This window comes from Chelonia mydas, chromosome 13, assembly GCF_015237465.2.
Source record: "Chelonia mydas isolate rCheMyd1 chromosome 13, rCheMyd1.pri.v2, whole genome shotgun sequence".
Lineage (NCBI taxonomy): Eukaryota > Metazoa > Chordata > Testudines > Cheloniidae > Chelonia > Chelonia mydas.
In genome coordinates, this window is record NC_051253.2 from 5,611,538 (window position 1) to 5,637,896 (window position 26,359).

At 44.5% G+C, this 26,359-nt stretch overlaps 1 protein-coding gene across 6 annotated transcripts in view; it reads left to right on the forward strand.

The window, feature by feature from the left end:
• The window catches only part of MYT1 (myelin transcription factor 1), a 114,228-nt gene that overhangs the window by 36,735 nt on the left and 51,134 nt on the right, over positions 1 to 26,359 (forward strand). For all 6 annotated transcript variants that reach the window (XM_037877061.2, XM_037877062.2, XM_043527190.1 and 3 more), the window contains exons 2-4: positions 7,262 to 7,362; positions 21,675 to 21,729; positions 23,449 to 23,479. In XM_037877061.2, coding sequence (XP_037732989.1) covers positions 7,262 to 7,362; positions 21,675 to 21,729; positions 23,449 to 23,479 — 187 coding nt within the window. The remainder of the gene's footprint in view (positions 1 to 7,261; positions 7,363 to 21,674; positions 21,730 to 23,448; positions 23,480 to 26,359) is intronic.

The following is a 26,359-nucleotide window of genomic DNA, read 5'->3' on the forward strand; positions in this document are numbered from 1 at the left end:
TTTCCTAATATCCAAATTAAACCACCCTTGCTGCAATTTAAGCCCATTGCTTCTTGTCCTATCCTCAGAGGTTAAGAAGAACAATTTTTCTCCCCTCTCCTTGTAACAACCTTTTACGTACTTGAAAAAGGTTCTGATGTCCCCCCTCAGTCTTCTCTTTTCCAGACTAAACAAACCCAATTTTCTCAATTTTCCCTCACAGGTCATGTTTTCTAGACCTTTAATCATTTTTGTCACTCTTCTCTGAACTCTCTCCAATTTGTCCACATCCTTCCTGAAATGTGGCACCCAGAACTGGACACAATACTCCAGTTGAGGCCTAATCAGCGCGGAGTAGAGCAGAAGAATTACTTCTTGTGTCTTGCTTACAACATTCCTGCTAATACATCCCAGAATGATGTTTGCTTTTATTGGAACAGTGTTACACTGTTGACTCATATTTAGCTTTTAGTCCACTATGACCCCCAGATCCCTTTCCACAGTACTCCTTCTGAGGCAGCCACTTCCCATTTTGTATGTGTACTACTGATTGTTCCTTCCTAAGTGGAGTACTTTGCATTTTTCCTTATTGAATTTCATCCTATTTACTTCAGACCATTTTGAATTTTAATCCAATCCTCCAAAGCACTTGCAACCCCTCCCAGCTTGGTATCATCCGCAAATTTTAAAAGTTTACTCTCTGTGCCATTATCTAAATCATTGATGAAGATATTGATCAGAACCAGATCCAGAACCAATCCCTGCGGGACCCCACTCATTATGCCCTTCCAGCATGACTGTGAATCACTGATAACTGCTCTCTGGGAATGGTTTTCCAACCAGTTTTGCACTCACCCTCTAGTAGCTCCATCTAGGTTGCATTTCCCTAGTTTATTTATGAGGTCATATGAGACAGTATCAAAGCTTTACTAAAGTCAAGATATACCACGTCTGCGGCTTCCCCCTGATCCACAAAGCTTGTTACCCTGTCAAAGAAAGCTATCAGGTTGGTTTGACACGATTTGTTTTTGATAAATCCATGCTGACTGTCACTTATCACCTTATTATCGTCTAGATGTTTGCAAATGGATTGCTTAATTATTTGCTCCATTATCTTTCTGGGTACAGAAGTTAAGCTGAATGGTCTGTAATTCCCCTGGTTGTCCTTATTTCCCTTTTTATAGATTGGCAGTATATTTGCCCTTTTCTAGTCTTCTGGAATCTCTCCCGTCTTCCATGACTTTTCAAAGATAATCGCTAATGGCTCAGATATCTCCTCAGTCAGCTCCTTGAGTATTCTAGGATGCATTTCATCATGCCCTGGTGACTTGAAGACATCTAATTAGTCTAAGTAATTTTTAACTTGTTCTTTCCCTATTTTAGCCTCTTCTGATCCTACCTCATTTTCACTGGTATTCACTATGTTAGATGTCCAATCACCACCAACCTTCTTGGTGAAAACCAGAACAAAGTCATTAAGCACCTCTGCCATTTCCACATTTTCTGTTGTTATTTTTCCCCGCCTCATTGAGTAACGGGCCTATCTTGTCCTTGATCTTCCTCTTGCTTCTAATGTATTTGTAGAACGTTTTCTTGTTACCCTTTATGTCTCTAGCTCTTTTGATCATGGTTGATTTCATGGTTTCTGCAAAACAGACTGTGGTCTTAATAACTCCTGTTTAACTTTTGACCCCCATGCTATTCTGAGGGGTTCTAATTGAAACAAAGCAGCTTCTCTCATCACTTCCTAATCTTCTAAATCCAAATTTTGGAATGAAATCTCTAACTTGGGGATTTCTGGGGAGTCATTGATGCAAAGCCAGAAAAATAATCTAATCAGATGACCTAACAAAAGTCATAGTTAGGACAAACAGAGGAAAGGTGGCCTTATGATTACTAATCTTAGTCCCTGTTACCATAGTATCTGAGCACCTCACAACCCTTAATGTCACAACACCCCTGGGAGGCAGGGCAGTGCTGTTATCCCCATTGCACAGGTGGGGAACTAAGGCTCAGAGAGGCTAAGTGACTTGCTGAAGGTCATACAGGAAGCCTGTGGAAGAGCAGAGAACTGAACACAGGATTCTGGAGTCCCTACCTAGTGCCCAAACCACTGGTCTACCTTTCATCTCGCAATGGCTAAGGGACCAAACTGAGACTCGAAAGCTCTGGTTTCAAATCCTACTCTGCAACAAAATCCTGTGTGACTTTGGGCAAACAGTTTAATCTCTCTGTGCCTTAATTCCCCCGTGTGTAAAATAGGGAGCGTGATCCTTTTTCTCTCATGCTTTTTTGTTTTGTCTATCCAGACTATAAGCTCTTCCAGCAGGGAGTAAATTTTACCTTGTGTATGTGCAGCACCTGGCACAATGCGGCCCAATCTCAGTTGGGACTTCAAGGAGCTACTATAATAATCAGGGTGACTTTCAGAGACACAAATGGGAATTAGATGACAAACTCCCATTAACTTTCAGTATTCAGAGTAATAGCCGTGTTAGTCTGTATTCTCAAAAAGAAAAGGAGTACTTGTGGCACCTTAGAGACTAACCAATTTATTTGAGCATGAGCTTTCGTGAGCTACAGCTCACTTCATCGGATGCATACTGTGGATGCATACAGTATGCATCCGATGAAGTGAGCTGTAGCTCACGAAAGCTCATGCTCAAATAAATTGGTTAGTCTCTAAGGTGCCACAAGTACTCCTTTTCTTTTAACTTTCAGTAGAGGTTATTGGCACCAACTGCCCGTAGTGTCATTTAAACTCTCCTCCAATAATAGAAATGACCAAGCCTAAAGAACGTGGAAACACACTGTGGCAATAGCAAACGTGACATATCCCATTAGCTCTTCCCCCAGCCGTAAACACCTAGAGATGATTGAACTCAATGGAGTGGAGGGCTTCCCCGCATGGCACATTTCCTCCTTTTATTCTGCAGGTTTCTTCTTTTGTAATTCCTCTTACCTTGGTGGTAGATAAATGGAGCAAGGCTTGGAGAACGGGCAGTAAATTATTCAGCATGAAATACCATAGGGAACCACAATTAAAGATTCAAGGGGAAGGATCGTAGCAGAATCGCCCAAAGCAACCACAGTTTGCCAAGGTGAGCTGTGACATTCAGGGCCCTGAGGCCAAAATCTGGGGGCATCCCTTCTGATTTCACTGTGACAAGGTATAACTTAATACAGGGAAAGGAAGGCAGCCTAATATACTGATGCTGCAGCTCACACATAGGAGCAGATTCTCAGTTGGTGTGAATGGACTGTGATCAGGTTAATGTGCTAAAAACAGAGTGGTGGAGGGGATAGCTGCCCTGCATACATACCTAGTGTCTCAGGTGGTACACACTGCGGACAATTAGCCCCTCCCACCACTCATCCTGCTGCAGCTACGCTCTGGTTTTAGCGCTCTAGCATGATCGGAGCTAGCGCAGGTATGTCTCCAGGAGATGTAAATTTCCAGCTCAACATGTAGGCATACTCTATATTCAGAGCTAGAATAGATGAAGGAAAAACCTCCAAGAAATTGCCCCTCTTACTCAGGTTGCAGGTACCCCCTGGTATTTTTCCAAGTTAAAATGCATACAATAGTAATAACGAGTTCTTACATAGCACTTTTCATCCACAGATCTTAAAGGAAAAGAAGTAATGATCCCCATTTAACAGATAAGGGAAGGGAGGTGCCCACAGTCATATAGCAGAGCCAGGCATAGAACTGAGATCAAGTGCAGCCCAGTCCCATCCACGGGGCTACCTGCTTTTCTTTAGAAAGTTCACAGACCTTCAAGTTCAGAAACCCATGGGTGTGCAAAACCCAAATGTAATGGAACATGGTAAAATGCCTTTTATTTTTTCTTTGTATTGAGGAAGGGCAGACGAAGGATTGTTTCACTGGGTGTATAACAACATGACAAAACCCGTTGCTGCTGTCAACCTATGGAAAAGGCAGTTGAATCCTGCAGTTTGTGGTATAGTGCCCTTTGTGCGTTTGATCCTTGCTTATATCAGGATCCTTGATACTGGGTGTTGTGGAATAATTACCCACGCCCTTTTCCCAATGGACATGATGCTTCTAATAACGTTTCCATCACTCCAATCGTGGCTATGAGATCACTCTGGATGGCATTACAAGGGCAGGTTATGACTCCAATTGTAGCAGTTCTTGCCGCTCAGAACTGAGAAGAACTGGTAATGGCTGTTCCAGGACTGGACTAGCAAAGCAATAGCAGGTCCAGACTGAGGTTTAGTGGCAGGGCTGTGAAGTGGGCCTGAGCCAAGAATGGAATATTATGGGCACTGCAGGCCCGAACCAGGAGATGTTGCCTTGGCACAGCCATGTGTGGGGAAGGTGTACATGGAGCTGTGCTGTCCCCGTCTCTAGCCAACGTTGTGAGCCCCCCATAAGAACCAAATGCACTCTAAAATGGGGGTGAAACAAGGAGAAAGCGAAGGGACTAAGCTAAATGAAAATGGTGGGCTGAATGGTGGCCGTGCTCCAGCACAGACTGGACTGGGTCTCGAGTGCTAACATGCAGGGGATGTCAATGCGCCAGTCTGAGTAAAACTGGGGCGGGTGGGGAAGAACACCAGCTTGGGTGGGGCCAGTGGGCTCTCTGGGGAAGTGGCGGAGCAGGGGGCAGGACCATGGTTCAGGTGTGGGTGGCCCCCTCAATTCTAGGGAGTGTGGTGCTCCTGGGTGAGGGGGTATGTCTGCAGGGGCTGGGCCCTGGGTTCCCCAGGAGGCTGATGCTAGGTGGGTGTGTGAAGATTTCTTTCTTCCAAAGGCAATGCAAGAGTCAATAGTGAGCCTGGTCCTCCCCTATTCAAGCAGGAGGCTGCCCGCCATCCTCCCATCAGACGGTGGGCTCGGTCCTCCCTCGCTCCAAAGTGGCTGTGTCGGCAGGAGCCTTCCCTTTGAAAGCCCTGGTTTTGTATTATTTGTGGGTTGGTTTAATGACCTGCTCCCGAAGTGCTAGTCTTGTAAAAGACAGTTGTCATGGAAACCTGGGGTGAGAATAGGGACGCCACATGGCTCTTCGCAGTGTCCAGCGGACGAGCTCGTCCTCTGCTCAGATGTGTGAATGTTTGTGAAGGATTAAAATTCAACAGGATCTGTGTCAGTGGGGAAAGGGAGTGGCAGAAGGAGCTCAAAGAACATAGAGAGGAATTCAGAGGTTCATCCGTACCACAGACCCTTTGGTGTGTGTTGTCAGCCGCCCCACCCATTACGTTTCCCAGGCTGATGTGGGAAGTACCATCTCCCCATCCTTAAGGCTGGTCTGCCCAAGTGGAAGTCACCACGGAAGAGATGAGTAGGAGCAGAGTGCTCTTTACCTAATTGACCTAGGCTATAAACTCTTTGAGGCAGGGACCATCTTTTTGTTCTGTGTTTGTACAGCACCCGTCACAATGGGCTCCTGTCCCTGACTGGGGTCTCCAGGTGTGACTGCAATAGAAATAACAATATATATAATTCCACAGCTCATCTCCTCTAATTGGTACTATGGGTGAACCTCATATGCTCGGTTTTGCATTTGAGTTTAAATAAGCCAAATTTTCCCTCAAGAGCCTGTTCATCTCTGGCCTGCGAGACGGGGCTGACCTCTCATGAGACAGGTTTATCTCCTGTGCTTTCTAGCAGAGTTGGTTGAAAACTTCTGAATTTGAATCCCCCCCAGCCCCCCTGCCCGACACGCACATGCAAATCAGGGTCTTTTTTTTTTTTTTTTTTTTGCAAAACCTTTGGCGAAAAATATGCTTATTTTCAGACCTGCCCTTCTTTTGATCACTTGAAATGCTGTGAGACTATTCACCTGGAATTGTGTGGATTGGTCCCAGCTTGGAAGCTACAGCAGAACGGTACCAAAAATCCCCCCAATCCTAGAAACATAAGGGCTGAATTTCAGAGTAGTCAAAGTTCAGTCCAAGTTTGGCTCCAGGCTCAGGGCTGGGAGTTCTTATATTTCTGGACCTGATGGATCATCCTTAGGACCACATCTTGATGTCCTTACTCAGTCTTCATTCATGACAAACTCCCTTTGACTTCAATGAGCATTTTACTGAATTAAGAAGTTAGGGTTGATCTCCCATGGGTTTCACTCTGGAAAGGGATGGTGGACTCTGTGCCAGCAAATCTCCATGAGGACCCCCTTGCAGAAAATCCCCCTCCACTGCCCCACTGGGGGAGGGGTTGACCCTATGCTGTAAAAGAAGGCCCCAGGGCCTACCGACAAACCCAACAGATCTTCCTGTTTCCTTAGAAACCCAGGCCGTCTGCCTGGAGGCTCTGTGCCTCCATACTAGCCCTGGTATGCATCAAGGCTGCTGCTCCAGCACTGCCGGTGACCGCCTCCTGGTGTTGGCTCCCAGTTGTGGTGGGCTCGATGGTAAGGATCAGACATTCCCAGGCAGTATTATCTCTTCTGACCAAGCTCCACAGGGCCATATGTATCCACCCGATCTCCGCCCTCTCCCCTGGCACAGACACCAGGCCCACCGAGGCCTCTTGGATTCAGAGGGTGGATGGACTGAGCCATGTTGGGCCACACCCCTCCCTCCATGCAGGTTGGTGATGATCCCTGTGTACTGGGGCCCCTCCATGACTGGACTGATCTCGCCTTGAGAGGAGTGCTCAGGGGCTGATTCTTAGCAATTCTCCTCCTCCAAAGCATTATGGTTAAATGCTCGATCCAAACTTTTTATGAACGCTGGACTATTGACATCAACAAACCCGACAAGAAACCTTCAGGTTATTAAGAGGTGGGCCTAATGTGTATAATGAAACGTGTCACCAGTATGTAAAACACCATTTCCAACATTCTCTTTGCACAATTCGTTTTTTTCCAGTGATCATCCTGTCTTTGTGCTTGGGCAGCAAAATGCTGAGGCAATTGTGGTAGGCTCGTTTACAGTTCTCTAGCTGTTTGTTGGTTCTCTCCCCCTACCATGTGTCAAGTTGTAGTCACAGTGAAGGAAATCCGGCTTTGCCAGTTCTGTGATGTCGTTCCCACTGTCGAGTGCCAAAAGGATGCATGTAGTGTCTTGGTGCTAGAAGCCAGTAGCATGTAAGCCCTTAGGGGGAGGAGCCATTTTTATGTTCTGTGTATGTACAGCACCTAGCACAATGGGGGTCCCAGTCCAGTGACTGGGCTCCTAGGTGCTACCACTGTACAAATAATAACTAGGGTTCCTCTTTCTCAGTCCTGATGGTTCTGCTGAAGTGGTGTGGCCAGTGGCCACAGGACTGGTTTTGTTTCCTGACACTGTATTTCTCTTAACCCTTCAGAAAATGAGTTCCGGGGCGAGCTGCTGAATCAAAGGTGGACACGTGGAGAAAAGCTCAGCAGTTGTGAGACAGCAAAAAGCCTACACAGCAGACACATCAAGGTGAGCAGGCAGGGCAACCTTGCCAGAGCCTAGCAGTAAAGCAGCCTAGAAGTCCTATTCCCCCTGCTTTGTAGGACTGTAGACTGCACCATTAAAGAATCGTATGACCTGACCTTTCCTGCAGCATAAAAAGCTGAAATACACACACCCTGCACAAAGGCCCATGCACTCTTTTAGCCTGTACGGAGGCTGTGGGTTCTACTGATGCAGACAAAACCCAAAGTGAATTGTCTCCAAAGCAGGAATTAGCAGAAGTGTCTACCTGTCATGAGCCCTAGACACCACCAGGTATAAAAGGAGAAAGGGCCTCCAGCTGTACACTTTGGATCCAGATCCATGTCTGGATTTTTTTTTTTCAATCCTTTCCTTCCCCACAACCCGTCATCGGGTATGCTTGGGTCTGGAGAGCTGGGTAAGGCCCATCTCTGACTAAAAAGGCTCTTTCTCTAAGACACAGGCTCATTGGAAGAAGCCCCTTGCACACCAGGTGAAACCTCAAAGCTTTAGAAGGAGATAAATGGGTCATTCATTCATGAACCCGGCCTTTTAGACATCTGAGGGAGAGAAAAGCAACTCTGATGTTCTCAACACAGCAGTTCTTTTAGGGAAAAGTGTCGCAGCTGTGACCCTGTGAAAGGGGTAAAGCCAACACTGTCAAAACTCATGGCCGATTCGGAAGCTTTAATTCAACATAAACCTAGGCTTCTCGCTATACAAGTGACACTTCCTGCTTTCTCTTTGGCCCTATCAAGAACTGTCTTGATAACAAAATGTCATCATGTGATGGACTATCAGTCCATTCAAATAGCCGAGAAATCACCCTGTAGCTGATGTTAATTTACTTCTCCCAAATTGAAAATTAAACCTATCTGCAGAAACACCTTCTCTGCTTGGCAAATTGTGAGCTAATGGCAAGTGCTGTCCGGAATGCTCATGCCCTGAGCCAGATAAGCACTTTCTTTGGATTTAATAAGACTGTTGTGTGGGACTAAAAAAAGGATTGAAAAAAAAAAGATTCCTAATAATACTTATCATTCAGCATTTGCAAAGCAAATAGTCACTGATTGTCACAACGCCCCAGCTGGGGTGTGTGGTTTATGCCCATTTTGCCGATGGGGAAAGTGAGGCAGAAAGGTGAAGGGATTTGCCCATGGCTACACGATAAATCTTAGAACTGGGATTAGGACTCAGGAGTTTGACTGAGGGCTGACAACTGGTAGATATCTAAAAATACAACCCTACAACTTCAAAAGTTCACATGCAAGTCCGGAAGTGGTCATGATAGGGTTAATGGGTTTACCCAGAGTATTATGGAATGGAGTCATTTTCCACTCCTAGCTTACTTTCTGCTTAGTCAGTGGGGGGGTTGAGCACCCCTCTTCCCCCACCCTTACTGTGATGCAGTAAAGTAAAGGAGCAAGTCTGCAGCCTGCAATCCTGAGAGTGGACTTATTTTTTATTGCACAGAGCAGTCCCTCTAAGGACTGCATGTGCTCACCTGCCCATGCCCATGAACAGTCACATTGTGCGTGTGCAGAGGTTGGGCCTGGACACACATACGCACATGCTTGTGCAAATTTGGACCTGATCCTGCAAGCCCTTACTCATTGGACCAATCCTTGCATTGGTAAGGACTTCTCCCTAAGTAACAGTTTGTAGGTTCTGGTCTTATATTATTAAATCTAAGATAACCTTTACTAAAAGGATTGCCAGCTTTTCAAACAGCTTCCCCTATGTATCACACATCTGAAGTCAGGTTAGGAACACTTTTAAAGATGTACCTCTGCACATCAATGCAATGAAGTATTCACATACTGTTACACTGCTACGTAAACTTTATGGAAGCCCAGCAGGAGATCATAGTTCGGACTCGGATAAAGTGTTGGATTTCATGTATGTGTTTATGCATATATATAAAATATAAACATCTCCTTTTTATGAGGTCCAGTTGTGATTTGTAGTCCGTAGAATGGTGCAGCGGAGAAGGACAATGTGTTGTGTGGTGGGTTTTTGTGCATACAAAGAAATAAAGGCTCAGGGTGAAATTTCTCTTTACAGGTTTGAAATGAGATATCAGAAGATTGATGGGTAGGGTCACTCTTTAAACAGATCCAGCTGAGCCCATCAGTCTGGAAACCTCTGTTCATAATTGTCCTGGGCCCTGACACTGCATGGGGAAAAGAATCTCTCCCCCTCCCCCGCACCCCTTAATTCTTTTACACTCTTGAATGCCAGGTGAACGGACTATTGAATAGCAGGAAGTTTGTGTTGATGAACGCTGGTAGGGATTACATGAATTGGCCCATCGGATCCCATACTTTGGCATAACCTCCTGGCACTAAACCTGGTGGCAATTTAGGGGAGGGACATGCAGCAGCACTGTGACAATTTCCTGAGATCGTACTACCTGGGGAGAAAAAAAACCTCATGAAAATGCCAGCTTATTACAGAGCTTGAAAACAATGGTGTTGAGGAACTGCAGTTTCCCTTTTAAGGATGAGAGAATTGTTTGTACATCCTAAACCACTCAGAGCCCTCTGAGGATGAAGTGTTTGGATTGCATGTTGTCGCACTTTCAGTAGGAAACTATATGTAAACCTAAGCTACCGCATAAGAAATTACCTTGGCCTAGTGCCTAAATGTCAGCTCTGTGAATACAGATGATACAGCTCTGGCTATGTCAGATGTGATGCTGTGTAGCAGCTTTTCTGGTCTGTTTCCCCCATGCTCTGCTCTTGCTACAAAGCATTAGCACTTGGTAAATGTTTCATTTGTGCCGTAAGTTTTAGCAAATGAAAACTGACAGTACAGCTTCATTAGGATGTTTATTATCCAGCTGTAATTTTTAATTTGGGGGCTGGTATGAGCTGCAATCTTACACATAAAGATGTCAAGGAGAAATCCTCCCAAGACTTGAAGCCAGAGAAAACCATGCGGGGTTTCCTTTCTCTAAAGCAGCGAGGGAGCAAAAAGCAACCGCTAGTTTATTCAGCTGCGAAGGGGACTCACAATGGGTAGAATGTCAGGAGGATTTAAATCAAGCAGCAGGGAGAACCCTAAAGGGGAAGAAGAGGGAGGGAGAAAACCAACCTCTGAGTGTGGTAACAAAATAACAGCTGGGAGCTACAGGGCTGATATGCAGGCTTCAGGATACATTCTGCTTTTTAAAAGTAGAGGGGGCTTTAATCTTATTCCCCCCCCCCTTTTTTTTTCTTTTAATTAACAGCTACAGCGGGCCCATGGTGCCAAAGTCATTATCATTTCATGGAATGTTTGCTGGAAAAATACTTTTGGGGGAGTGGAAAGGGATGTTCTTAGAGTCTGATCTTTAAACTTTTGGTTGATGTAACGCCATTGGGCCACATTCTGATTTCACGCGGACCAGGTGTAACTGCACTGAAGTGAAAGGAGTGATGATCCCTGGTGTGAGGAGGTGGTGGTTGCACACTTGTTCCAAGGTACATTGTTGATTTCCGGATGGAAAGCTAATTCCCCAGCAGTAAGAAAGCCATAGGGCAGATAACTGAAATTCTAGCTATGCCTCTTCTAGTTGACTCACACTGATAACGACAGGAGGAGGAAACTAAGGGCTTGATGGTGCCTGGTGCTGAGCTGCCCCGAGAGCTCTTCCTGCCAGGTGCTGTGTGTGTAAGTTACCTGCACGACCAAGCTCGCTCTCCTCCATTCAACCTACTTCTGGGGACAGGCGCAGACCTTCAAATGAGCATGTGCCTGCTCTTGGAGGGGGCGTGTGCTGGCCTGGGGCCCCGTGATAGCGCCACCTCCTGGGGGCGGGGAGGGTGGACACGTGCACACGATAGCGCCGGCTGCTTTTGAAGGAGCAGGCGATACGTGACTAAAGCTTAATGAAGCTGCCAGTTAAACCACCCCCCTGTCTAGCAATGTTTTGCAACTAATAAATTATCTTAGCCCAATTGTAATGACATACGTCATTTAAAAGTGTCAATCTATTCACCACTTGTCGATCAGTGCTTTAATCTTCTAAGGGCTCTCCTGGAAGATATGGCACTTATGTGGGAAAGCAGCCTGGCTCTCTCCTTCCTCAATAGGATCTGTGCTCGCTTAACAAGGGCTGGATTGTGGCCTGGGGATGGAGTGGCAGGCAAGCTGCATCACCCTGGCAGGCGCTGCACCTGGGACACACCCCTGGGAAGCACAGCTCCTCCAGAGCACCCCGTCCAGGTGGAAACGTGGGGAATACTGCATTGCTTACTGCGGAGATGCAGCTCTCTCAGCTCCAGGCTGTTCCATTGCTCAGCCTGTGGGAGTGATGGGACTTGCCCACCCCACCCACACGCTTAGGGAGGCACAGTGGGGAACAGCAGCTGCACAGGGGTTCGCTGCACTGAAGACCTGAGATATGTAACACCCGATTGGGTGGGGCTACTTACTCCCCCTTGCTCCCTTCCACGGCTGGGTTAAAGTTGGGTGTAATTATTACTGCCTCTTCTTTGAGGGAACAGGCCTTTTGGAGTAGGGATGGGGGAAGAATGGAAAACATCGGACCAAGAATTATTATGCAGTCCCTTTTGCTGGAGAAACATGATGTTTCTTGTATCATTTTCCTTGTCAGCTTTTGCTAGGCTGGTTTCAGTTATTTTTTTAAAAACTAAAGTGAAAACTTCCTTTTCTGGCTGTAGATGAGACCTAGGTTCTTGTCAATGGAATTTGTATCTACCTACAAATGAACAGTCCTGGAAACTTTGTTTTGTTTTTTGCTTTTTCTTTCCATTTAAAATCAATATTCCATTCAGAATCCCCACCCCTCTTTGTCAAAACGAATGCTTTGTAAGTAGGTCTATTTCTTCCGAGCTCTGCAGTGCTCTTGAATATACATAAAGTATTAACTCTGACCTTGGGGAATTTCAGCATGGCCCTTAATGATATATTTGCATAGAGCTGTCAAAACGACAACTTGGGCTCCACCCCATGAGTGGTTGAGAGGTGTACAAAGGCAGTCACACATGGGTGTCTTAAAGAACAAGAGATAGAGCATGAGCTTAAACAAGTTCAAACCATGTTTAATACTTCCGTTAGCACCAACAAACGTTTGGTGGCTGTTTCATTGGAAGAGAAATGTAGGGGGTTTTTTAGAAAAAAAAACATCCATAAATATTTCTTCAAATTAAGCTTCAGATCTATATTGTATCATTATTATTATAGCACTAGAGTAGTGTTTTAATTATTATACTTATATAGTACTAATGTGTGTGTTTGTTTACTATCAGTTTTGATTTGTACCTTACTCAAGCAAAACTGCCACAGAAGTTTATCTGAGTAAGGGCCTCGTGATCTGGCCCTATAGTATTAAGATGTCGTTCACATTATCCAGATTAGGGAAGTGCCAAGGGGCCCCAACCCACATCAGGGGTTCATTGTGCTAGGCTCTGTATAAACACATAGTAAGGGACAGTTCCTGTCCCTAAAAGTTTGCAGACTAAATAGACACAGGATGGAAGGGGAAACAGAGGTGAAGTGACTTACTCAAGGTTACCCAGCCAGTCAGTCATTCAGTGGCAGAGTTAGGGAGGGAGCCCAGCTTTCTTTGACATCCAGTCCCAGTACGCTATCCACAAGGCTGTATTGTCACATAAAATTGGGATAGTAAATCCACTAGGGCCTTTGCTATTAGTGTTGATTTTACATGGAAGTTGCTGGTATATTATGGTAGTAGGTGGCCCTATAAAATTCTAAGGTAGGTAGCTTGTTCTATAGTGTCCTTGTAGTATTATTAATACGCTATTGAGCTAATGTACTATAGGGTCAGCATTCTGTAGTTCTTTAGTTTAGTGCAGTATTCAGATCATCAGAGCAGTGTTACGTCGTTACAGAGATCCAGGATAAAAGATTGTTGCAGTGCAGGGAAATGCCCAGAGGTTTTCATAGAGGGGCAAGGTTCTATTTTTTTGTCTAAGTTAAAATAATAATAATACAAATCTGGGTGGCTTTCCAACCGGGTTATTATGAACACTAGTGAGAAACCAAATGGAAATACGCTGTCAGTCTCCAAGACTGCCAACATGCTCTATGTGACCTGAAATTTCACGTTAAAATGATCTGTCGAGAAGACTTCTCATTGATGAGGCAAAAACTAAAGGACAGTGGTTTCGTATAAATAAGCCTCATGCATGTGAGCCTGACAACACTGAGATCTCAGGATGTTCACTGTTGGCACTGTCAGCTTAAGCCACCAGAGAAAGGTATAATGGGGCTCAGAGGAGAACACTTCCTTGTATTTTTGCACCTTGCCGGGAAATGTCACCCAAGAAAAAAAGGTTTATTTTCTATTCTAATGATCTTTAAAAATCTGACAGCTGTTTGTGTTTGCATGACTCTCGTTCCATGCTGCTTTATGGACTCTGGGTATGGGAAGAACTTTATTTCAGATAGGCCCACAGTTTCAAAAGTGCGTGCCTGTGTGTACATGTCTTCCAGAACTATTAGCCTCCATCTGAGTGTGCTATTGGAAATCCATCAAATTAGGAGGGCAGTGTGCCATATAGAGGCCCTCTCCTTTCAGCACTCCACCAAGAGGCTCCCTGCTAATTCAGTAACCATTTAAAGGGGCTTTCGTGGGCTCAGGGGAAAGACACATGCCATGCGGCTATATCTCCTTCCCCCCCAATACATTAAATCTCACGTGTGTTGTATCCCCAGTGTAAAGCAGAGGAATACATCAAGCTTGTGCTTGTAAGCCAGAATCGGAAGACAGACGGTGATGTTTTTATCTGACTCGAGCAGGGAGAAACCAATGATATGAAAATACTGACGAGAGCTGGGTGAAATTTGTAAGACATCTTTTTTTTTTCACCAAAAAATGCAAATTCAGATTGACCAAAACATTTCACCAAGTTGCCAAATTGTTTTGGGGGAGAAAAGGGTGCCATGCGGGGGGGGGAGGGGGGGGTTTGAAATGAAAGAGTTGAAATGTTTCATTTTGACCGTTTCTAAATGAAATGTTTTGCTATTTCAATTCCAAATGCCCTTTTCGTTTTGAATTTTGCATCATTTGAAAGTAAAACCCCTCAAACTGAACGTTTCATTTTGAATGGACTGTTTGGTTGGACTTTTTGATTGTAGTTTTGCAAATAAAATAAAATAAAATAGGGCTAGCAAAACTAATGCTGGTCCTAGATTTACCTATTGATTTTAAAAAATATATAAATTAATGTTTTATAAGCCCTGCGGAAAAGAATTTTCAGCACAGTACAGAAATGTAAAGCATTCCTTTCTTGAGGAGTTGATCCACAGTTACTTTTTGTTCGGTTATTTGTGGTGCAGCTACTGCACCGAAAAATCTGTTACTTGCACAATTCCAGTGCTCCCCTAGGATTTGAAACCATCTTACTCCACAATAGTATGTGTCTACTGTAAAATATTAGGCTAGAATATACAGAATTTAGAAAGTTTTAACTCTGCTGACAAAACATGTTAAATAGGTAGGTAGTTGAAATATGGGATTGTTAATGCAAGCCACACCCTAACTCATTACCGCCCCCAAAGCCCACAGCAAATCTTATTAAAGAACTCAAAACATCTATTGATTCCATTTTGATGAGTTCCCCAGTGCTGTAGTCATGTGAAGCTCATATCAAGAAATAGAGGGTCTTATCCATGGGAAAATGTGAAAAGGATACATGGCAAAGCCAGCTGATCCAGCCAGTCCATTTAACACTTCCACATTCCAGTATCTGCAACACCAGCAAGTCAAACTGTCAATATCCCTCTGCCTTTTCCACTTGGGGTCATGTGAGGGTCTGTCCAAGCTCTGTACAGTTGTTTCTTGTAGTAGCTGCAAAAAGCAGTGATGTGGTGCCAATGATGCTTACCTGTATGTGGGCAGGAAAGCTGCGTGGCTTGCCAAACCTCTCTTCCAAGTCCCAGTGGGATGTGTTTGCACCCAGACACTTTGTGCATGCTCCAGCCCTGGCCATTCAGAGTTCCGGCCTACTTTTCATCCTGTGTAAGTGATGTATGCGTTCTTCTTTGAGGATCGACGCCACTGTGTGTCTGCAAAAGAGCAAAGATTCAGAAGTCCCTCCTGCACTTTATGCAAAAGGTTGTTTGAAAATATGAGCCTCAGTGCATACTCCTTCCGTTTCAAAGAGAGGGTTGGTAGTTCAGTCTCCATGGTGACTTAAATCCATGGCCTATCTTCTGAGTTTGCTAACAAGAATGGGTTAATTGTTGACTGGCTTTCTGAGTGATTAGGAGCATAAATTCGTTGCGTATACTGTGTATGAGGGTACCAATTTCTGGGCTCTAGCGGTGCTTAACTGGCACAGTTATGAACAAGCTAGCTAGGCTCCAGGCTCCATTTCCAGTCTACCTTCCCCAAAAGGGCAGGATTAAGACCTGAATTTTTTGCCCCTCTGTATTTTAGTCCCTTTAAATTGAAGCTCTTCACACCAAAGCGAAGAAGTGCTTCCTGTTGTCCTCTAAAAAAAGAAAAAAAAAGTCAATACATTGCAAATGGCAAGGTGCTCTGGAAAAAGGAATACCACAGCTGTTAGTTCCATCAGGAGGAGTTAGCAGTTTGCAAGCAGCGCCCATTACGCTCTCTGCAGCCCTCTCTATTCTCTGCTTTTTGAATAATTTATCTGCTGGAAATCCAAATTGCCAAGGCCCCAGCAGAATGCTTGCCAATTTCTCTGGGAAAACTGACAAAAAAAAAAAAAAAAAAAGAAAAAGAAAGAAAGCTCTAGATTTCATTTCAGCTGAACATAGCCACCTAGCAATCAAACATATTAGTTCTATTGTACAGCATGCATCGGAAGGCATTAGCGAGCTAGCTCAGAGCATGGCACATTTGAAAGGCTCATAAATGTAATGAAGTCCCGTTGACACCTGCTCCTCTCCACACTTTAAATGTGAGCCATTGGTCCATGGGGAACCAGGGCTTTAAAAATAGAAATTATAGTAATTGTCTTCTGGGTTATTGGGAAGGTTGTAATAAACGTAGAGAATAACGCTCCGGCACCACAAGACTATAGCTGACAGGATGCATAAATTACTCCAGGTTTTGATTTTTTCCAGCCCCCCTAACAAATGACATAAATCACTGGATGCTACTGGTGCATTACCGGGGGTGGAAGGGAGGGCTACGTGGGGAAATTTCATCTTGCTGATTTGAGGCATTTTCTTCAGCGGTGGCACCTCAGGGGGCTTTGTTATCTCCTGGCTTTTAGAAACTAAAATAAACACCTTAGTATGAAAAAATACAGGTGCAAATCGCACTTTCTGCCCGTTCAATTCTTACCGTAAAGAAACACACACACACACACGTTTTGAAAGAGAACATTCAAGAGCTTAAGCAGAATTAGAGTAGGCATTTTGAGTCACACATTTAAATAGAGCCTCTCCTGCTCCTCATTGAAGAACAGATCACGTGGCCAATAGCTGGCTCTTGTGCTGGGCTTTATTCCAATGAGGAGCCAGCATGCTTTGTTTTCATTATACACAATGCCAGCAGAGCAACAGAAAAGGGAAGCAGCACCATACTGCTCATTACAGTGCATGCTCCAGCTGCATTTTCCAGTTCTGTTCCCTTCCTTCTCCTTTTGAATTTATTTAACCAGTGCTAGGATTCCACACACCCGCTCTTTAAACAGTGGTTTTAGGTTTTAGAGCCACTTCATTTTGTTACATTGCAGAACCTCATCACATGATGGCCGGCAGGACTTTGTTAAGATGAGAACACTTAGTCAGGGACATTCTGTGCAGAAGGTAATTCGCCCTTATTAGGACAAATCAGGATTGAATTTTCTTGTGCTGTCTCCAAACCAGACATGTATGATAATCATGGGGATGAAATACCCCCAAGAAAATGTATTATCTTCTCCCTCCTCCCCCATGCAACCGTTTTAAATGGACACTAGAATCCCAATTCTCTGCACCACTTTGATAACGCTAAATACATTTGGCTAGGCAGGAGTTCAGGTAATCAAGAGTCAAGGCATTGCAAGAGAAGCAGAGTAATTCCACACTAATGCCTATGGCAGGAGACAGACTGACAGCTCAGCGGAAAAAATTTACTGGGTTCCTGCTCTGCTTGATTCCATGAGAACAGACCTCTGCCTCTACATGGAGTTAATAGGAGATCAGGATCCAAACTGATGTGTGTGTTGGGGTGGGGGGGGGAGGGGGATCTTGCTCCTTTATATATCTGGATTGGAGCTGGGCACAATCCTGCCGATATAAAGAAGTTGCTAACTTCATTCATCTCTTTGACCATCTTTAGGCTGAGAAGTAAAACTGATGCCCTGCCTGCTTTTGAAAGTTTTTAAAGATCCATTGGTGTGTTTCATAAGAGCCTATTCCTATTGTTCGTCTAGCTTCTAACTCCTGTTATACTCTGCCTATTGAGATAGCTTGTGAGGGGGCGCTGCTTTTTATTGGGGAACTGCAGGTGCTGCTGTAATATAAATAATTATTTCTCCTCCTCCTGCCTAAGCTGTTGTGTGGTGCTGACTGTTCAACAGATGCCCTGTTGCACCCCAGAGGTGGCTGCATGGCAGCTTTCACTACTTCACGGTGTGTTGTGATGCTTAATTAATTAATGTCGAGCACTTTGAAGTCCCAAGTATTATTTATTCATGTTGTCATTCCCTACTGAGCATAATGTTTGATGTCCACAATCTAGAGGTCATCTGGATGCCTCCTTCCATCTGTGTAAAATTTCTCTGAGTGAAGGTAGAGGGGTGCTGTCAAGCGTGCCAAGGGAAAAGCTACACAGAAGATGCTATTCATAGTGCACGACAACAACTTTATTGAACATAAAGACACATGAACAATACAACATGCCCTATACTCACATGCCAATAGATGGCAATTTTTATCTACTAATGCTCTACAAAAGTGCAGATGCCACTTTTATTGCCTAGAAATTTCATAATAGAGGGAATTCATTCAAGGCTGCACAGAGCGATCTCCAGAGCTTGTGGTTTGAGACAAATAAGCTATCCGTCCTATATCTTATTGCTCACTCGAGCCCCTGCTTGCCGCCTGCCAACAATACCAGCCTTGATCATCTGCGTCTCCCCCAAGCATCTCTGTGCTGTCTCCCACAAGGCCCCTTGTGGGTAAGAAAAAGCTCCCACTCCAAATACAGCCACTGTCTTATCTGCCTTCAAAACTCATTTCTGTTGCAATGCACACAGAAAGCTGCCATCTGCTGGAAGCCGGGCAGATGGCGAGTTGCTATTATGGGCGAGACAGTGTAGCCTAGTGGACGGTGAACTGGATTGGGCATCGGAAGACCTAAGTTTTATTTCTGGCTCTGCCGTTGGCCTGGTGGATGATCTGAGGCAAGTCACTTCACCCCTCAGTGCCTCAGTTTCCACATTGGGGGTAATGGGATAATGACTTACCTCCTTTGAGATCTACTGATGGAAAGTATTATAAGAGATAGGAGTTATTATTATAACCGCTACTGATTGTCTGAGAACTGCACCCACAGCTGGGCTGGGCTAAAACATCCCATTGTATTTGTTACCTGTCTTCCTCTATACTTTTTAGTCTTATCCACCTGGTATGTCTCATCTTGTAGCATGTAAGCTATTAGTGGTACAGACTGTCATTTTACTGTATGTTTGTACAGCACCTAACACAATAGGGCACTGACCTGGTGGAGGCTTCTAGGAGCTACACCAATATAAATGTTTGATAATAATAATAAATGGCTGTGCAGATCCCAGTGACCTATTACAATTTTGACACATATATGTTAAATAATACTCATAAAAAGCACATGGAAAGAGTTGCACGGCACCTTGCTGAATTTTTTTTTTTTCAGCTATGCCTGATACAGTGTTGGAATGGCCCCATGACTCAGAGACGGAGTGAAATGCCAGAAATGTGGAGGTTGCATTCAGATAAAGTTCTAAAAGTTTAGATGCTAATCAGAACCTCATCCAAACCTTGCTGAGGCTCAGTCTTCACCGCCAAACAATGGGTACTGCTTTGCATCAAGCCAGATAATTCCATGTAAAATCCTTGTGGAAACAAGGCACAAATAGTTATTACATCAATGTAGTTAGGTGAGGTCAACCCTACACCTAGGGTGACCAGATATCCTGATATTATCAGGACCATCCCAATATTAGGGGCTTTGTCTTCTATAGGCAACTATCCCTTTCCCCTCCCCACAAAAAATAGTGTCCCAATTTTTCACACTTGCTATCTAGTCACCCTATCTGCACCCTACCCAACTCGGGATTTACCTCAGCTGGCTACATACAGGTAAAAACTACAGTGCCTTGTCTCCACTAAGGTTTCACACCGACTTAGCTGTCTCTATGGAAAAGCACACCTTTTTCAGCCAAGGCATAGCCTTGTCTGCAAACCTGGGCCTACTGAAGTCAATGGGACTGCTCCATGTGGGTAAAGGTAAGCATGTATGCTTGCAGGATCGAGACCCTAGTCTGTAAATCTCACCGGAATGGGTTGCAATATTCCCAGTAGAGTCCAGTTCAAGTTGGGCTTGGGGTAGTGCAGTATAGCTCTCTTTGCAGGTGTGCCAACAATTCTGGTGGATATGAAAGCAGGAAGCACAAAGGTGCATGTGTGTGTAAATATTTTTCCAAAAGGTCTGCTCTAGTACAGAGAGGAATTAATTCAGGGAAGTCCTATGGCCTGCAGGATACATAGGCTTGGTAGAATTTGATTTTTATATTTTTATCATTTTGATGGATAATATCGGTTTGTTTACTTTTAAGGCTCTTTTTTAATATTTATACATTTAAATTTTCAGAGTTGGGCAAAATTATGGGGCATCAGGATTTTTTTCTTCTTCTATTTTTATTGATTTAAATTTTCACTGTCGTGGGAAGTTATGGGAGGTCAGACATTAGGGGCGGTCAGACCCTAATTATTCCATGACAGTAGACAGTGAGATTCCAAAAGTTAAAGCTTTATAACTATTAAAACATGAGTTGTCAACGTCACGTGTGAAAATATACAAAGTAAATATCTTGAAACAAACTCCAGGTTCTCAAGCAGCATTTTTCTTACCTTGCCTATCAGTGAATTTCAATGATCATCAATAGGAAATATTTTGTCATTGGTTTGTGTGTGTACGATGAAATCAACATTTACCAATAAAAATCCAACCCTTCCAAGCCAAGGTATCCAGGAGGTCAGAAAAGATGGTCGCCCTAGTCCCTTCTGACCTTAGAACATATTACATTTTTCTAAAGTTAACTGAATTTCTTGTCATTCATAAAAGGGTTGATTTGAGTTTGGGGGAAAGGTGTGGGCTAGTTCTGGTATCCCCTAGTTACCATGTCTGTTAATAAAGTATGATTGTTATTTGTGTGGGGAAAATGTCTTTGTACCTTAGTCCAGCTATTACAGCACGAGGTGGGGTTTTGAAGACCTCTGGATAACATTTCCCCTGTGCAGAGGGGAGAATTTCACCCACTATGATTTTACTCCGTTCTAAAGTTCATCTGGTCATGCTGAAGTTCATCTGGTCCCTCAAGGCTGTAGCTATTTTCCTTCATGCACACAGCTGGGAAAAGAAGTTGGTAGGTTTTTGGATACAGATTTAGAGCCTCATCCGATGATATGGTGTCACCCTCTACTCTCGCTGCCTTCAGCAGGGTCTGCCTTTGCAGGGTCTGGCTCCAAAATTGTGTCCTTTCCCCCACCTCTCCCTGGGATGAAAACATGCAAGTTTTTTTATACTTGAAGGGACAAACCCTCAACTGGTTCAAGGAAGTCAGTGGAACAATGCCATTTTGCAACAGTGGGTGCTCAGCCCCTAAAAAGCAATGTCTGCAAAACAAAGCCAGCTATTTACTTGGTGGGCCAGAATAGCATGTCCATTCTCCCACTGCGTAGCACCTATCTCAGAAGTCCTATTGACTTCAGTGGGATCACTAGTGGTTTAAAATACCCTGATTATCATCAAATAGTGTCACAAGCTGAGCATGCAGAAATACTTTGGGTGAAACTCTGGACCCATCAAAATCAATGGCAAAATTCCCACTGACTTCAATAAGGCCATGTTTTCAGCCATTTGGTCCATAGAGCAAGAGAAACACTACGTTCCTATTGGGTGAAGTCTTCATATTATAGGGAAAAGACAAATCAGGGCTCCTCCCCTTAGAGTCAACCCAGCAAAGTTAGTCTGGCCTTAATTTAAAAGGTAATACAATCAGTATCTTTCTCAAAAAAGACAATCCAGCCTCCCCAGCTCCAAGCACTTATATTGGGGAACGGTTTCCAATACATTCTATGTGACTGAGACTTTTTTTTTAAATGCTAATTTTGTCGCTGTTTGATTCCAGATGAGTTTAGAAACTGATGATAAGAGAGCACGCACACGATCAAAGTCTATCAGAGGTGAGCCATTTATTCTCCTCCTGTGTGGAATTAAATCTGAGGTTAATGTGTGCTCCGTTTTTTCCAAGCAGGCTCTCCTTTCAGACCCGGAAACACTGCTTCCCCGCCTCCCCCCCAAACCCAGGAGATCTGTTCACAAAAACAGCTTGAGCAATAAACACTTACACCCCACATGGTATTTAACCTTCCCTCCTCCACCCTGCAAAAAAAAAAAAAATCCCTTCCATGCTTAGTTCTATAGGAATCGTGATGGCTTCAGATCAGTTCCAGAGGCTTTCATCATGCATGCTCCGCTACAGGCTTTGAAGTCGAACATCTGAGAGTGCCTGGCAGAGGTTGTGCACGCTGCAGAAGCAAACAGGCCGTCTCATGGCGGGGACTGGAGGACAAACGACTCGTTAATTCAAAGCTTGATTGCTATTTATTTTCCAGCTTTACAAAAAATAATAATGTATATTTCATCCTCTAGATGCCTTTTCCCTACAAAGAAGGGGAAGATGCTGTAATCTATTCTGCAGTGTGTAAAGTCATATCCAGATCATTGGTACCCTGTGTAATGATTACAGATCAACCTCGGAATTTATTTTGTCTCTTTTCTGTGTGTATGGATCTGATGCATTTCAAAGGTCACTGAAAGTGAGGAACTAATAGCACTGGAGAAAAGAGAGGGTGATGTGTGAAGGTATTATGCAACTTCATCCACACAGCTGGGCCATTGCGCCTCACTCCATGCTGACCTACATCATTCTCCTTCTAGGCATTTGCTTCCCTCAGAAATCAGATACAGCCAATTGTGCTGAATCGTGCCACATTATGTGGTAGTTTTTGTAATATATATAATGCTCATTAGGGATTATAATGAGACCAGCCTGATTCTGTTTATTTTCCCACCTTAAACCTGCCTTAAACACATTTAAACCCAGGTCTCCTGATGTGAAAAGGTAATTTCTTGGATAGACCATGCTACTTACTGTTGCCTCCAGTTTGTTGAAGTTTGTGAGTCACTCCATTGAGATTTGGATCCCCCAGAAACCCAATTAGCTCAAACAAACTGAGCAGCTGTGTTATGCCTTTTAGCCTGTGCCACATGGCATGTTTCCTTTTTTTTCTTTTTTCTTTTTTTTTTCCCTGGCTGTTTGGATTCCTGGCTGGACATCAGGTTTTCAGTAAAGATCCAGTAATGTCATCTGTATTACTCAGAAATGAAGAATCATCCCTAAAAATCTAGAGCCTGGGCTATCATTACAAAAGGGACTAAAATGAGAAACTAGAAAAATGCAAATGTAGAAAACTATTTCAAATGCATATGAACTGCCAAAAAACTGAACAGACATGAGAGAACTCAGTCAGTTCCTTTACCAGTAGAGGTCCAGATCCTGAGCTGGTTTAAATCAAGGTAGCTCAATTGATTTCAATATTGCCATGCTAGTTTACACCAGCTAAGAATCTGGCTCAGTGTGTGTGTGTGTTTGTGTCTACATAGAGATGTAGGCTCTTTCGCTGAAAACACTACATGCTTAATTGTAACACGCTTAAAGTTAAGCATGTGTGTAAGTGTTAGCAGGTTGAGGGCTGCAGACAGTTTATGCTTTTCTATTTACTATGTAGCCTTGCATAGTTTACGATCGAGCATGGCTTAGCTCAGCGGTGGCAGAGGAATCTGTGTTTTTACTCACGGCCTTGTTTCTTTCCACTCTTGTTTCCTGTCCCTCTGCTCAGTGCCCACGGAACTCATAGGACAGGAGGTGAGGTAAGAAAAGTTTCTTCTCAGCCTCATAGCTTGGGGAGGGAGAGGGATTCTGGCCCATTCCTTAAGGAAATAAAAGCTGTGGAAAGCATTAGACGGGGCAAATCTATTACCAAGCCCAGGCCCAACCCTAACTCCTCCCGCAGCCCCTTCTTCTGCCCCTCCCACTTGGCGAGTCCCATTCTATGGCTATAGGGAAGGGGAAGAAAAATGAACAGGATTTTAGCTGTGTTACAGTTCCCTGTACATCATGTAGCCAGACACTCAGGGCTTGGCCCTGGGTAAGTCCCCTTTGCACCAGCCCAGAGCGAAAAGGGACCCCAGGAAGGTCAGGGAATCCCCAGAGTTATAGCAGATTGAAACAGGAGGGGAGAGCTGTCATTGAACCAGTGTAGGGGGAAGCTGCAAGGGAACACTGCTTACGCACGCCAGGCAGAAGAGAGGGAGCTGCCCTCTGCACTTCCCCATTCCCACTTACTTTAATGGCGGGGAATCTGGCTTTTACCATCCACTACCCCCTCCATGCAAGGTGCATTCTGTGGTGGGCTGAGGGCGAAAGGCGGCTGGATAAAGATGAGAAGGAGCAATCTTTGGATGGCAGGGAAGCCCCGGGGGGACTGTTCCAGCTGGTGTTAATTAGAGCAGCCCTGTGACTGCCCTATTGCTAGGCCCCACTCCAGCCCATAACCAGTCCCAGGAGCAAAGGAGGTGAAATGATGCACCAAGGGCTAACTCAGCCAAGGATCCAGCCCCCAGAGGGAATTGCATCCTTAAATAATGGCACTTGGAAAAGTATCGTTATGTACAATGGTTAACAGCAAACCTCCCCTTCCGTCTCTTGTGTCTTCCCCCTGCTCCCATTCCTGGATCATTCTCTGGTTCCCTTCCCCTCTTGTCACTTCTGTCCTCCTCCCCTATCCATGTTCCTGGTCTCTGTCTCTCCTTCCATCCCCTCCCCTCCCTTACAGGATGGATTTTAAAATTATTTAGCCCCACAGGTACAGGATAAGATTTTCCATCAGTAAAGATCTGATGCCCACGCCCCACGTCAGCCTGGTCATCCCCTAGCCCGATGACTGAGATGTTCAGGAGGTCCTGTTGTTCATTTGATGTAGCTTGCATGCTAGCAACAGCAAGAGAAAAAACTGGAGCAAACCGTTGCAGTCTTACAAAGCTTTTTATTATAAATCACTGGCTTCTGGATCTCTCAGATCTCTGTAAAACTGACATAAGTGCTTATGCAAGAGGAGGATTCACTAACCTGGGCATGTGCTAATGGCAGGGGCTGCATTTTCTAGTGGCCTCTATTAGAAAGCTTTCCATGTCAAAGAGTAATTGGAGCTTAACTGTCCTAATTTCTTCGAGTTTCTGCTCCTACGCTCTGCTATGACTCCTAAGAGACTAGCATGGGGGATGCTGGGCATTACACTTCCCTAACTTTTATTGCTGAATACTCGAGTGGAGGTGGTAATTGAAGCAGGTGACATATTTCAGGGGCAGCACAGAGTGCTCCACACAGCCATCTCTGCAGCTGTCACCTAATTGCCTGATTAACTGGACGATTAATCGACTAATTGGAAGCTAGGCATCGTCTGCATGACAATAAGAAGGCTTTTGTAAAAGTATTAAAGCTCTTGAGAGAGAGAGATTTTGGTGAATGTTGTAAAGAAGGGGGAACCATTAACAGACCATGGAGCCCTTTGCCACTCATGACCCCTGCCAAGATGTAAGAAATTTCCATCTCTAAGGATTTCACAAATCAAAGTCCTAGGCCAAGATAGAATGACCTGGCATTCCAGAAAGCACTGAGCGCCCACCCTCTGAATATTGGACACCTTTGAAGTTGTCTAAAGCTAGGCACCAAAAATTGAGCCATCTAAAATCACAAGTCACTTTAGATACATTTGGCTCAGAGCCTCTGGGCTATTATCTTTTTTTTTTTTTTAACCACAGGCTGTAATTTACTGCCTTAAAAAGGGGAATCAGCCTTAACTGATTCAGCAAAGTTTAGAAATGCTCATAACATCTTCATCAGAGCTGTTCTTATTCCACACTAAATAAGCCTTTTTATTTTTTCAGGCTAGTCATTGCTAGCTTAACCACTGCGCTGAGTGCAGTCACTTAGAGTGTGTCTGGGGCTGTTCAGAACAGAGCAATCTCAGTCATGACTGAAGGCAATCCAAATTAAATAGACTTTAAGATCATCAGTAAAGGGGAGGGGGACCTTCTTCCAATTATGCACATTAGCCTGGAGAGATCTTATGTATGATCTCGAGCACGTCACTTGGAAGAATCCTCTGAGCTGCCACTTCCACTCATACGAGGAACCCCGTGAAAGGTGCAGTTTGGTTTGAGCATATGCACCGGACAAAGGCTAGGAGGCCAAAGAGAACACTGTGCATCCTCCCAGTTGATTGCGTGAGTTAAAGGAGGATCATCACCTCAGATATAAAGCAGGTCACAAGTCAGTTTATTGCAAAAGGCAGCCCTGGGGTTTCAGTGTTACAAGGACATGTAGCAGGACCAGGAGGGTTTTGAGACAAGATAGGTCTAAGACCTTGCTGGGAGTTCAGATTTTTGAGTCTCTGGCTTCAGCTTTCCTGCCGGTCAGCAAGCTCCCAAACACAAAACGAACAGGGCAGTGCTTCTGTTCTCCTAGGGCTCCCTGCCCTGAATTCTGGTCAGCAAAGCGTGGCACTGCGTCAGCTTCCATCTGGACCTTGGCCAGGAGTTAACCCTCAGAACTGCCTGGCTCAACTGGGCTAGTTCATAGGGACACCCGTGGGGGGAGGAGGGGAGGGAAGATCCTGAAGAGTTGCTGCAGTTTCAGAAGCCAGCAGGTGGCAAGGGCCTGGCACAGGGCACACTGCACATGCAGAGCAG